The 14,925-nt window shown below is 37.0% G+C and overlaps 1 protein-coding gene across 7 annotated transcripts in view; it reads left to right on the top strand.

Annotated features, from left to right (window-relative positions):
* Window positions 1–14,925, top strand: part of NRG3 (neuregulin 3) — a 998,799-nt gene that overhangs the window by 979,354 nt on the left and 4,520 nt on the right. For 4 of the 7 annotated variants that reach the window (XM_078077499.1, XM_078077497.1, XM_078077502.1 and 1 more), the window contains exons 7-8: window positions 6,784–6,911; window positions 11,600–11,773. In XM_078077499.1, the coding sequence (XP_077933625.1) occupies window positions 6,784–6,911; window positions 11,600–11,773 (302 nt within the window). The remainder of the gene's footprint in view (window positions 1–6,783; window positions 6,912–11,599; window positions 11,774–14,925) is intronic. The other 3 variants (XM_078077498.1, XM_078077503.1, XM_078077501.1) reach the window with 1 other exon arrangement.

Below are 14,925 nucleotides of genomic sequence, written 5' to 3'. Positions count from 1 at the left end.
TATATCAACTTCTTTCAGCTGTGGCCATTGGTAGCTCTTTCAGGTTGGTTCCTGTGTCATTTTGACATACTTCATCAGTTCAGTATAGGTTTTCTGGAGGTTTTTGTTGAGTATGTCCTTGCTTCTAAGCCCTCTCAGCAGACAGATCAAAGATATATCTATCAGCCAGATAGTGTTTATGAGCAGTACTTTTCCTTTAGTCTACAGATTCCACTCATTTCAAAGTTACTTAGGACAGCATGCCTCTGATCCCCACCTCCCACTAATGTTCTTTCATATATTTATAATACAGTCATTTTCCCTTAGCAAAGTTTGTATTCCTTCCTAGAATCTCCAGATCTCCTAAATGACATTTATTTTGTTAATGGGGAGGTTGCTTTAATAGATACAGGGTGATTAAACTTACCTATTTCCTCTTGCATGAACTTTGATGACACGGGTCTTTCAAGAAATTGGTCCATTTCAACTAAGAGATCAAATTTGAGGGCATACAGTTATTCATAGTGTTCCTTTATTAACCTTTTTCTGTCCATGGGAGTAGTAGTGATGGCCTCTTTCACTTCTGTTATTGATAATCTTTTCTCTTTTTTTTTTTTCTGGGTTAGTTAACCAGAGATTTATCAATGCTATTGATCATTTCAAAGCATCAGCTTTGCTTTTGTTGATTTTCTCTATTCTTTTCCTATTTTCAATTTTATTTATTTATTTATTTTTTAAAGGATTTATTTATTTATTTGACAGAGAGAGACACAGCGAGAGAGGGAACACAAGCAGGGTGGGGAGTGGGAGAGGGAGAAGCAGGCTTCCTGCCAAGCAGGGAGCCCAATGTGGGGTTCAATCCCAGGACCCTAGGATCATGACCTGAGCCGAAGGCAGACACTTAACCGAGCCACCCAGATACCCCTGTTTTCAATTTTATTAATTCTCTTTTATTATTTCTCTTCTGCTTGTTTCAGGTTTAAATTACTCTTCTTTTTCTAGTTTCCTAAGGTAGAAATTCAGATGACTGATTTTAGATATTTCTTCTTTTTAAATATAAGAATTTAATGTTGTAAATTTATCTCTAATCACTGCTTTGATTACCTAACACAAATTTTGATAAGTTGTATTTTCATTATCATTTAGTTAAAAATATTTTAAAATTTCTCTTGTGACTTTTCTTTGAGCTTTCTGTTATTTACAAGTATGTTGTTTACTCTCCAAAGAGTTTTGGATTTTCCATTTATCTTTTTCTTATTGATTTCTAGCAATATGGTCTGAGAATATACTATTTATGATTTCTATCTCTTAAAAATTTCTTTAGATGGGGCAACTGGCTGGCTCAGTAAGTAGAGCATGAGACGCTTGATCTCAGGGTTGTGAGTTTGAGCCCCACGCTGGGTGTAAAGATTACTTAAAAAATAAAAAAATCTTTTAAAAAAATTTCTTAAGATGTATTTTATAGCCAGGAATGTGATTTATCTTGATGAATGTTCCATGAGCTCAAAAAGAAAGTGTAGACTGCCACTTTAGAAGTATTTTATAAGTATCAATTAAATGCAGTTGATTGAAAGTGCTATGTGGATCAACTATATCCTCAATGATTTCTTGACTGCTGAATCTGTCAATTACTAATAGACAGGTGTTGAACACTCCAAGTATAATAGTGGATTTGTCTATTTCTCCTTGAGGTTCTATCAGTTGTTGCCTTATGAATTTTGATGCTCTGTTGCTAGGTGTATAAATGTTAAGAACTGTTTTATCTTCTTGGAGGATTAGCCCTTTATCATTAAGTAAATGATACTTTTTACATCATTCTTTGTCCCTAAAACTTTTCCTTGTTCTGAAGTCTGCTTTGTCTGAAATTATTATATCTACTCTAGCTTTCTTTTAGCATGATATATTTTTACCTCCTCTCTTACTTTTATTCTATCTCTGTCTTTATATAAGTGGGTTTCTTATAGACAACATATAGTTGGGTTTTTTTCTCACACATGCTGATAATCTCTGTTTTTTAATTAGTGTATTTAGACCATTCATATTTAAAGTGATTAATGATATAGTTCAATTAATATCTTCCATATTTATAACCATTTTCAGTTCTTTGCACCTGTTCTTTGTTTCTTTTGTTCTTTTCTATTTCTTCCTTCTCTGGTTTTAATTATTTAGTGTGATTCCATTTTTTCTCCTCTTTTAACATATCAATTATACTTCTTTTTATAATTTTTTAGTGGTTACTCAAGATTTTATAATATATATTTACAACTAATCTAAGTCTACTTTCAAATACCTGGTTAGTCCAGGTATTTTATAATTGAGTATTCACAATTCCTTTCTCCTGTTCTTTATAAAATTGCTGCCAATTATTAATTTGTGTATACAGTATATCCACAATACCCAATTATTTTGAACAAACACTTTTTTCAACTGATCTATTAATAATAAGAAATATAAAATATTTTAATTTACTTTTACTTATTACTTCTCTGGCATTTTTCCTTTTTTAGGTAGATCTGAGTTTCTAACCTATATCATTTTGTTTCTCCTTGAAAGGCTTCTCTTAAAATTTCTTGCAGGACAAGTCTGCTGGTGATGAATTTCCTGTTTTTTGTTTGTTGGTTGGTCTAAGAAAGTCTTTATTTCTCCTTTATTTTTGATGGATAATTTAACCAGAGATATATTTTCAGTTTGGTGTTTATTCTTAAGTATTTCACTCCTGTCTTTTCTTGTTTGCATGATTTCTGGTTAGAATTCCACTATATTTGTTCATCTTTTTCTTCTATAAGCAGGTTTTTATTTTCTTTGGTTTTATTTTCAGCATTTTATTTTATTTTTGTGTTATTTTTTTCTTTACTTCTCTTTTTCCTTTTTAAAAAAATACAGTTTGAATATGATATGCTGTGATGTAGATTTTTTTGGTATTTATCCTTTTGGTGTTTTGATATTCTGTAAGCTTCCTGTATCTATGGTTTGGTGTCTGTCAATAATTTTGAAAAGTTCTCAGTTACTATTCACATATTTTTCCTGCTCCATTTTCTTTCTTCTCCTTCAGTAACTCCAGTTATGCATATGTTATACCATTTGAAATTTTTCAACAGTTTTTCAATTTTATCATTCATTTTTTCCTTTCTTTTTTCTCTTCTTTTTTTCTAAATATATTGTTTTTGTTTTGTGTTTCATGTCAGGAAGTTTCTGTTGATTAATACTCAAGTTCCCTGATTCTTTCCTTGGTTGTGTGCACTCTAATGATGAGCCTATCAAGTGCATTCATCATTTATGTTACAGTATTTTTTATATTTAGTTTACTTTTGAGTATTTCTTAGAGTTTCCATCTCTCTACTTACACTACTCATCTGTTCTCACATGCTGTCTACCTTTCCCTTTACAGCTCTAAGCATAGTTATTGTGCTTATTTTAAATTCCATGTCTGATCATCCCAACTTTTCTGTGGTATCTGAGTCAAGTTGTGGTCCTTATTTTGCATCTTCAGACTTCATTTATGTATATATATTCTAGTATGCCTTATAATTTTTTGTTAAAAAGTAGACATGATACATTGGATAATCCTGAGGTAAACAGATGTTTAGTGTAGGTTTTATGTTAATTTGGTTAGCAGTGGGTTTCATTTAATGTTTGCTGTAGCTGTAGATGCCAAGGGCTTTAAAATCCACTAGTGTCTTTTGTTTGTTTCATCTTTGGGTTCTCCTGAGAACTCCAACCAACCCTGGATAGGAGTATAGCAACTTAAACCTGAATCGCATGTTAAATGCAGCCACTGAAATGAAAATGATTCTCATAAAGTCTGTGAGAGAGAAGAAAAATCCAAAAAAATAAATTTTGAAAGTAAATTTGTGTTAATTGACCAAAATAGTACAATCGGAAGCAACTGTATAACAACAATGCAAGCATTTGAAAGAAAAGATTTAGAACATAGTATCTATTATAGACACTATGAATAAACAGAACATAATCAGGTTGATTCTATTCAAAACTTTAATCCAGGATTTTTAACAAAACCTTTTAGCTTTCAGGATCAAAAGTCTCATTCAAAGCAAAGGCTATATGCCCCTCATAGGTTTATTGCAGCATTATTTACAATAACCAAATTATGGAAGCAGCCCAAGCATCCATTGATAGATGAGTGAATAAAGAAGATACGGGATGTGTGTGTGTGTGTGTGTGTGTGTGTGTGTGTGTATACCCAAACATATAGGAATATTATTCAGTCGTAAAACAGAATTAACTCTTGCTATTTGCAACATGGATAGAGCTAGAGAGTATAATGCTAAGTGAAATAAGTCAGAGGAAGACAAATACCATATGATTTAACTCATATGTGGAATTTAGGAAAGAAAACAAATGAACAAAGAAAAAAGACAAACCAAAAATCAGACTCTTAACTATAGAGAACAAACAATGGTTACTAAAGGGGCCGTGGGTAAGGGAGATAGGTGAAACAGGTGATGGGGATTAAGAGCACACTTATCTTGATGCATGGAACTATTGGATCACTATATTGCACACCTGAAACTAATATAACACTGTATTTTAACTACACTAGAATTAAAATAAAATAAAAATAAAAACTGATTGGTATCCCCCCCCAAAAAAGAAGCAGAGGTTTTCTCTAGAATATCTAGATGCTGCAGAAACACTTGGCTGATGTGGCCCCCATAGACCTCTGCAGGAGCAGAGACTTACCGCCTCCCATTTGCCACAGATCTCTCCAGGTCATCTCACTTGTTTCTGTAGCTGAATATTCCAGGCATCCAAGTTTGTCTTCTAAACCAATTTATTAAAAATTGGGATTAAAAAACAAACAAACACTTAGTTGGTCTTTTATAGAACCTGAAGGTCAGATAGAAAGAATGTTGTTTATATTCCAGTGACATGTCTATTCATTGCACTTTTCCCATGGATGGTTAGTAATAATTAACATTAATTAGTCAATAAAAAAGCACACATGAAGGTATTTACATCATTTTTTGGATCTTTGTAATTTTGGATTATTGAAAATAGCCACCTTTTCCAAATTATCTCCATATCGTCTTTTTTTTCTGTGTCAATTTACTCCATTTTGCAAAAAGTCTGACCTGCTTATGTGAGTCCATTTTGTAGAATTGAGATAGTGTTTCAAGACATGGTTATGACTGCCCCTATGTGGTTTATTTTGGAAGTACTTAAGAAGAAAACAGTAGAGATTGAAATCTTAAGGTTAGTTACATAACCTTGACATTTTGCCTAATCTCAGTAACCCATATCCCCTGATACACTTTTCCCCAAGGATAACATCCAGTTAATAGTTGTTTTTTTTTTTATCTGCATCCTGTGTTGTTGCATGGGAAACACACAGACACACAAATGCACACATAGAAATATGTATGTACATGTACATACAAAATCTATATATGTGTGTGTATATGTATACATAAAACTAAATATATGTATATACACATATACACACTTGCAATATATGTATATCTGTTCACTTCATTTTCCTTATTTATGCAAATGGATTCATATTATGCATACTTTTTTTGTACCTTGATTTTATTCTTTTCAATGGTTGTGTAGTTTTCATTTGTGGATATTTCTATTGTGTCCAGTTGTTTGTGTTTTATATTTATTTTGTTTTGTTATTAAAAACTGTACCACTGGTATACTCTAGTGATGATATTATTTTGAATTTTTACAATCATATTAATGATGGGAAGTCCTAGAAGTAACATTCTGGATCAAAGAGTGTGTATATTTAACATTTTGGAACATATTGGCAATTTGTACCCCAACATATTAGTACCAACTCTAATTTTCTTGAATCTGTACCTTTACTAGATCTTCTTGAAATTTAATTTTCTCTATTCTGATTTTTATCCCTTTACAATGAATGCAGTTGTACACTTTTCCATATGTATATTGCATATCTGTCTTCGTTGTTCTGTAAAATTCTTGTTCATACATTAGATATGAATATCCAGATTTCGAAATTTTCTCTGGATTGGTTAGCATTCTAAAATTGTCATTTGTCAGGATAGTTTTTATCTGGAGTTTCTGGAAGAGAAACCTGCTAGCCCTTGTTGCCTGTTCAAGAGCTATGTGTCCCGGGAGTATTAAAGTCGACAGCTTGCTGCCTGGTTGAGATACCATATGATATTTCCCTTGGGGCAAAGTTTTTCTTAATGTGTCATCTCTATAGGTTTCCCCAAAGGCTCCTGGGCCTTATAAGATATCATAGTCAAAGGTGAAACCACAGCTTACTAGCTATAAAGAGTGAAATGCTCACAAATTTCTCTTATTAAGCCCAGTAACTACTTGGCAAAGGCTGAAGGAGGAGAATGGTGGAGTGCCGAGGGCAGGTACTCTGAATCAATATCCTCGTAATTCTGAGAATGTTCCGAAGTTCGTTCAATCACTATTTATTGAATCCCTATTATTTGTAGTCCAGCTACTAATTAATTCCTGTGTGTACAAAATGTATATCGAATAAAAAATACTTGTGTTTTTGCCTGTCAGGCACAGTGTGCCATGGGTGTAAATGGAAATGAGAAGACATATTTTAAATTCTAAAGTGGAGAACCCTCCTGGATGGACCTTATCTAAGCAGAGTTTGGGGGGAGGACGGAGACCATACTCAGTGTGTGAGAAATGGGATGCCAGTGATGTCTCTGTCGTTCTCCTGATCAGGTGCCCAGTGGACAAATTACTGGCAAGTTCAGTCACTTCTCAATATCTAGCTATAGTGTTATAGGCCCTCCTCTCATAATTTATCCTCCAGCTCAACTCTGTGCATGTGGTTTCCCACAGTATTCAAAGGCGGAAAGGCATCCTGTGACTGCATTGGAGAAAATGATGGAGTCAAGTTTTGCCGGCCCCCAGTCCTTCCCAGAGGTCCCTTCTCCTGACAGAGGAAGCCAGCCTGTCAAGCACCACAGGTACAGGGAGCTACTCACGGTGGGGATGGGCACGTTCACACTACGTCTGACGCTGGACAACACAGGCCAGCAAATGGCAACCTGATTCAGGAGAGATGATTGTTCTTGCTTCCCCTTCGTTCTCCGTGGAGTGGATGCTCAAGCAGCTGACAGCCAGTAAACCAAAGCTGACAGCAGGCAGCCATGCCCCTGTAAGAAGCCTGAAGGAACTATTAACAACACTCATCAAAGCTGCAGACACAGACCAGTGAATGAAACAATTGCATTCTGAAAAACTATTAAAAACATGATTTCTCCTAGCCTGCCTTATCACCGTCTGCAAATTTAATGACTAATTCTTCCCTAGGCAGCTGATGTGACACACTCCAGGTCTTCCAACATGGTCCTTACACAAAGAAAACTTTTCAGGGGGAGGAAGCTTGGCAGGTGTTCTCCTTGGGATTATAAGATCTGTTATTAATGGGGTGGCACTCTTTTGCAAGCTGACCACAGAAATTGGTTCTTTGGGGTAGAAAGCCAAACACAAGATTATCTTATAAATACCATAACATTCGGAGTCCAAGCAAGTTTTTTAGCATCTTCTAGTCACGTGCTGCATTTCATATACAAAAATCTGAAACTCCAAAGATGCAGTCTTCGTCCCAAACCAAGTGCCAAAATTTGGGACTGATGTTATGTTTATGTGCATCTGAATGTAATAACCTCAGTCTTTGTGGAAGTTGTGCAGTGATTTAAGTATCCTTTTCTTAGTGAGAAGTACAGTATTTTAAAATTAAATATATACATATGAAAAGATTAAAATTTCAAAAAAGGAGAAGGTACAAAATAGTAGTTGTCACTTATCATGGTGAGCATCAAGTCATGTATAGAATTGTAGAATCATTATGTTGTATCTCTGGAACAAATATAACATTGCATGTCAACTATATTTAAAAAAAAAAAAAAACCTTGAAAAAACAGCCAGTTGCCCCCAACGGTAACAGATAAATATTGTTGACCCTTGGTTTTCACATATCTAGGCAATGTTTTGAAAACCTCCATGACAGAAACATGCATTATACAAGGAAACTATCTTCTTCCTTGACTCTCAGTGAGTCCCCTAAAAAAGGATTTTCTTTTTTTTTTTTTAAAGATTTTATTTATTTATTTGACAGAAAGAGAGATAGTGAGAGCAGGAACACAAGCAGGGGGAGTGGGAGAGGGAGAAGCAGGCTTCCCGCAGAGCAGGGAGCCCGATGTGGGGCTCGATCCCAGGACCCTGGGACCATGACCTGAGCCGAAGGCAGACGCTTAACGACTGAGCCACCCAGGCGCCCTAAAAAAGGATTTTCTTGATGCTGGCCACATTTACTGGGAGGTTCTCTGTACACTAATCCTCATTATTGGATGGTGATTTTTTTTTTCCTCATTCTACGTGAGTAGAGACTGAGATACCAAAGGTTTGCTAAGTTTTTTGTTTTTTTTTTAATGGTTTAAATATTTTCAACTTGGAATTGAAATATATTTGGCTTTATTTATTAACTACAAGTTTTGGGTGATATCATTTGAGGCATTTACAGAGAGTTTCTTGTTAAAAGAGCATTTTAGTTCACTAGATCTAATGGAAGTTCTTTAATTAGGGAAATAAGTCCAAAATTACCAGCCTTTTATAAGGTGGATATTTTCTCCAAAACAACATTTTCTCCTGCGGATTATAACACATGTTGAAGTGGTGTCCCATCTAGTCGAGTAAAATAATTATGTATAATATTATTCTAGGACTGTATTATGCCATCAATGTTTTAAAGTTGAAATAAAAAAGAATTACAGTTTCTAATGTATTTGAGCTGCAAATACCTGACCTTATTCCTTGTCTGTTGACATACCCCCTTCTTAAACTTGGCTTCTACTATGTTTCTAGGAACCACTCACAAATCAAATAAGGACATTTTTAAGAGATCTTCCTTTTTGTTTGGTTCAATGACATTGCAGTATTTGTTGGCATACATTGTGTCCTGATAGATAGGCAAGGGTTGATTTATAAAGCGCTTTTAGAACTTTGTAAATTATAGTTTAATATATCATAGCTTTTGTTTTGTAAAACATGCAGTAGACTTAAACGTTTTCATGATTGATAACCTGGTCACTGATTTATACATCCTGCAAACTGCTCTATAACTTCCCGAATGCCACTGGGTTAGAAGGCTTGAATAGTTGATTGATCAATAGGTGTAGAACTGTTTTTGAAGATGGGTCACTAGTTCATAGTGGAAGACTTTGTTGTTGTGACAGTTTGGCTAGCTATGAATAATTAATTTCTTTTTTGTGCACTGCAAACATGACTTATTTGGATAACTCATTATAACAAAGCTATTAATTCAAAGCCATTATTTCTCATGTTTAGTTCAAAGGGAAAACAATCCTCTTGCTTTTTAAAGAAAAATCTATTATGTTATGTCATACCTATTACATTACATTTTAGCAATATAACTCTCTTATAGACAGCACATATGTGGGGTTTTTAGAGTGAAATAAGACCAGGATTTTCGGTGATTACCATGAGCCCCCGAGTTGTCAGGTGAAGAGAAGGAGTCAGGGGAGCTCATTGCACTGAGCCCCTACTCCCTGCCCGGCTCCATGCATAATCTCTCTTTTAGCCCTACTGCAGTCCTATGAAGATACTGAAGCATGATGCTAATACCTTCCTTTGGCACCTCTCCGACCCATATTTAGTTTTTACCTTTTTCTGCCTTGCCCTGTGCACTGAAAGAGCAGCAGGCTCTCTTGTCTGCTGTCAATACAAAACACAGGCAGGAGATGGGAGGATGGGTGGAGACTGAAGTCCTGGTCTTTCTGTGCCCTCCCTCCCTGCTCGCCTCAGCTACATCCCTCGTCCCTCTTCCCGGGGGCCACAGTGCCTGCCAGGTGGTCCTTTCCTTACCACTCCCCTTCCCTCTTCATTCTGATAGTTTCCTCCTCCCCTTGTCCCTTCAGTTACAGTGATATAAACAGCCTCCCTTGTTACCTGGCCCGACATACAGTAGTGCCCTATGTTGGCCTTTCCCGCCCCCCTTAAACACTGAAGACACCTTTGTAAATAGTAAAATCTCCCCAGTGACCCAAATTAGAGTACCATCTCTTTCCCTTCAGGACTCTGACTGGTAGAAATATTTCCCCCAGTATCATGCTGCTAGTAATGTACAGACCTGAGATGCACCCTCAGATGCAGCTAATTCTAGGACCAAACCCTGAGTACCCCCACAGACGCCATAATAGCTCCTGGATAATAGAGATAGATGCTAGAAGGGAGGGGAAAAAAGAGCTATTGGAACTCTTTAAACTTGTGGCCTCAGTGACCTAACTAGCAGTCCCATGTTGTCAACATACAAGAAATATTATGATAAAGAATGAAGGTATAATATGTTGCAAGGTATGACCTAGTGTTTGTACAAACTCGAGAAGTTAATGTTGGCTTGAAGAAGGTAAAGTTTGATCATTCACTTTGCCAAAACCAAGAAAGTGTCTCCTGGCTCTCAAATGTCAGGTTCTCAAACTCAGATCTTAAATATATGAGATGTTTTGTTTTGTATCTACTAAGTAGAAATAACAGTAATGTTGGGAGAGAAAGTTCCAGAACACCAATTAATGTAGTGACATGGGTAAAATTACTTTGGGAAACTGGTCCCTTTAGAACTTGATAGGTTTGTTGAAATTTTGAAAATGATTTTCACCTTTCTCCATATGGCTTTATTGGTATTTTTAGAGTTAAATGAGAATACAGCAAAAGATTCTAACTTCACTTGTTATCTGAACACTGCAGAACAAGTTTGACCACATAAACTGGCATCGCATGGAATGTCTACATAGGAACAGAGTTCTCCTTACCAGTCCCCATGGCTGTAGGATACATTCAGTGGGGTAGAGATGGAAATGGGTATGGAATAGGTAACAAGTCAAATTAGCAATTGATTTTTATAAAGAGTCTAGCTCTTTTGCTTAGCATGATCTATGTAGGAATCTCAATTTCACCTAAGATATATCCCATGTATGCCTTTTGCCCTGTGATGGCATCTGAAAACATGGTTATTTAGGTGTTTGGGTGTATGAGTCAAGGAAAATATATAATCAGATGTTTATTAAAAGCAAATTCAAAAGAAAACCAATTTAGTTTCGCAAGATTGATGAAAATCTGAGGTAGTAAACTTGGAATTTAGCACATATGTTAAGGAGAGAATGCCAACTCAAATGAGGTTTATTTATTCTACCACTAACACAAGTGAACTTTTCCCGGTGAATCCCTTCGGAGTTCCTGTGTTTAGTTTTTGTCAGTATCTAATAACAAAGCCATTTTTATTTTTATTAGAGAGATAGCTACTCTATCCTGGATAATGAGGGTGGCTGAGAATCAGGAGCTTGAGAATTCCTTAAGCCCACCTCTTATTTTGGCTGGAAACCTGTGATTTTTTTAGTCCATTGTGCTCCAAACTAGAAAGCCAGAAACATGGGAACTTCTCTTTGTCTCAGTTCCTGCAAGGGTGAATGGATTCAGCAACTTCTGGTCTCCTCCTAGCAGATATTCTACCGTCATGGATGGAGAGCCTAATCTAGAACTTTGAGTATCTGGAGTGAAAAGGCAGTGTTTGAAAAGTTTGAGCAGCCACATACAAGGTTCGTGCTAGGATCAATCTGTTGGTTTTCTTTCATCCCAGCAGGAGTCTCTCCTCTTGCTGCAGCCCAGGGCAAAGGAGTGGTATGCTCCATAGGAATGCCTTCAGGAGAACACCCCCCTCGCCCAGAAGTAGGCTGGGTGGCATCGTGGGACCAGCGTATCAGCAACTTGAGGAATCAAGGATCCCAGACCAGGATATGATACCTCGGCAAGGGTAGGTCTTAAAAGCAATGGAATTTAGGGAGGGTGTCGTGAATGTTCAAACTTTCAATTGAGTTATTATGTTCTTTGGGGTTTTCTTCATTGATTTTTGTCATTAATAGTCTATTTATGCTTACTTCTATCTTTGTTCCACAAAAGATAAACTAAAAAGAATAGGTACAATGAAAACAGATATTAGGGAAATGTGAGACAGAAAAATAACACTAGGGAGCAAGTAAGTGTATAGCTATCTAGGCAGTATATTACATAGTTGCTAAAACAACTGGGGATTTGTCTTTGATTTAAAAGAAAAAGAGATTTCTTAGGAGGACTAACGTGTTCCTTCATTCTTAGGTTTGAAAAACAATTACTCAATTCTCTAATCAATATTGTGGGCAATACCCTCAACAGTAATCTGTAATGTATTTATATATAGTATCTGCTTCTGCCCAGAGTGTTCTTGAACATGTCTCAGTCAATGTTGACAGCATATTGTCAAAGTACAACTTGCTGAACTCAGATCTCTAGGTTCATTTGTGGTGTAGGTGTGGAAAGATGGGCTTTGGACACCAGGGCTGCTGTTCATTCTTGCAGTGCAAAAGGTGCCCTTTCCTCCAAGTGGATGCAGACCCTCAAGGGCTCATGGCATGGTGAGTGGAGTAGGATGAATTTTAGCCCCCATTCACCTGATTGGCATAAATCACCCAGTCAGACATGGTAGCCCTTCCTTAAACTGACTGGAGTTTAAATCTCATCTTTGAAAAAAATTTTATCTTTTGAACTTAAGTTTTCTCATGTATAAATTGGGCAAAATAATACCACCTTCCTAAGGGTTGTTGGGCAGATTAAAAAAAAATTACATGTGTAAAGGGCTTGTAACTGACACACAGTAAGCAGAAAACTAGTCTGGCATTTATTGTCACAGGAACTATTAGAGAGCTATTAATTTCAAGAGCAATGCAATTAGGGTTTATTCCAGAACTTTCAGGAATCCGTTCTCTCACTCAAGCCAGGTTCTTGTTGCATCTGTTTTTTATCACTCTGGATAAGGCAGGCCAGGTTTCTATGCTGCTTTGGCCTGGCTGATCTTTCCAGACTGTCTATATCAAACTGAGGGCCAAAGCAGTTAGGAGACATCTATCACCGAGCCTTACCTTTTCCTTTTCTTCTTGGCAAGTTATACATACAGCAATGCCCTGTCTGACAAAGCTCAGCAACAGATTTCTTCAGAAAGAAATTTGTAATTTTGAAGCAATTCCAAATAGGCTGTAAAATACTTTTGGTACAGATCTGGGGTGACAGTTTGTAAATTCAACATAACAACCAGGTTGTCCAAAATGTATAATGCAAGTCAAGAAGCAGTTTGCATATTTCTTTGCCTTATATCTAGAAAAGGGGCTTGCATTTAGCCTCTAATTATAATTAATCATGTTTCATCATTTCTTTTCTTCTTAAATCGCTAAGCACGGATAATGATTCTTAAATCACTAATAATGTCTGTTACTTAGGAATATATATACGGGTGAGAACGAGTGAAGGGAAATCAAGTTCAGAGATTTTGTGGGTGGGGAGAGAACCCAGCCCATGCTGTCTTTCTTTTCATTGGGTACTGTTATGGCTCTCATCCCATATGTTAAGGATGCTCTGAGCCTATGCCAGGCATAGGCTTGAACCCTACATACATGAATCTTCAGAGGCTCAGAGATTTCCATGCATGTTCAGGCACTGCTTTGTCTTTTACCTCCTGGGAGACTTACACTTATTGTCTGCATAGTGGTAGTTTTGTTTTGGTTCAACCATCATTGGGTTTGGAATATTCTCTCCAGCTGGCTGGCCACGTGTATTTTCCTGTGTGTGATATGCACCCAATGTTGATAAATGGTGACTCTAAGTCACTGTGTGCTCAGCACAATGAATCTCAGGGAGCAATCTCATTCTCAGTTCTTAAAAACAGCTATTTTCCACTCCTGGGGGACTGACCGGCTCTCCGGACTGGAAATGGGATTGGTAATAGAATTTCACAGCTAAAGGCCCTCTTCAAATCTGGCCCTAGCCCCGAGGGGGAGTGAATGAATTTACGAGAGCTATCAGCCATCTGCTGCTTGTTTATCAAGCGTGTGGGCGCTGTCTGCTAGTTAGGCTCCTGGTGTACAGGACTTCTCTTCTTGGCACTTACGTCAGCCCAGCTTGAACCCAGCACATATCATAGGGAGGTCTGATGAAGGAATGAGACGAAGAGGAGATTCTTTAGGAGATTTACCCCCAAATGATAGACCTGGGACAACCATGGCAACGGCTTACAGAGCTCTGAACTAGGTTCTGTCAGGCAAATCAAACTCATGTCTTCATATGCTAGACAGGAAGAAATGGAATCACAGAAGTAGATGGCCACCTTCAAAGTAGAAGGGATCCAAAGTAGAAGGGATCCAAACTGAATACCTACCTCACTGAGCTAGCAACTTTACAGACTTAAGTGATCCTTTAAGAAGTTTAAAAATGAACATACTAAGAATAGCAGAGTTTAAATGGCTAACCTAAGGTGGCATATCCCATGTAAAAGGACCAAGATTGAATACTGGCCTTTCTGACTAAATGAACCACTAAGCCGGGAAAGAAATGTGAAGAAAATCACATTCGTGGATGATGACATATAAATGGAATAGCTAAGTGTATGGCTTTGGAGGGAAAAGTGGATCTCTTCAATTTAGTCAGTTGATTTCAAGGCCATGCACACCAGGAACTGAGGCTCGGAGTCCCCTGCAGAAACACAAATTCCTTGGCCGAATCCCTGGGAACCAAACCAAGTGACTACTGTTGGAATTTCTCATCTTTAAAAGGATGCTTTGACTCCCCTAGTTACAGATGAAATGCACTTGTGATTTCTTTGGTGAGAGATCAGAGGAAGGGCAGCTCAAACTGGTATTTTATAGTCACTGAATGACAAGCTATGGATCAAACTTGTGAAAGAGTCAGTGACTCTTAAGGGACACAGAACTCTGAAGTATCTTCTAATCCAGAACCACATTAGAAATTTAGCTCTCGCTTAAACTTCTGGAGAGTAGTATGTAGCTTCTACTCAAATACCAGTCTGGGACCTTTCATTCTGAGAAGGAAGAGAGGACCCTGGTTGAATAGCACAGAGACATTACTTAGGTTAGTCCCCAG

Source organism: Halichoerus grypus, chromosome 7, assembly GCF_964656455.1.
Source record: "Halichoerus grypus chromosome 7, mHalGry1.hap1.1, whole genome shotgun sequence".
In the NCBI taxonomy this organism is placed as follows: domain Eukaryota; kingdom Metazoa; phylum Chordata; class Mammalia; order Carnivora; family Phocidae; genus Halichoerus; species Halichoerus grypus.
Note: the sequence above shows the minus strand (reverse complement) of the source record. Positions and strands in the feature narration are given on the sequence as shown.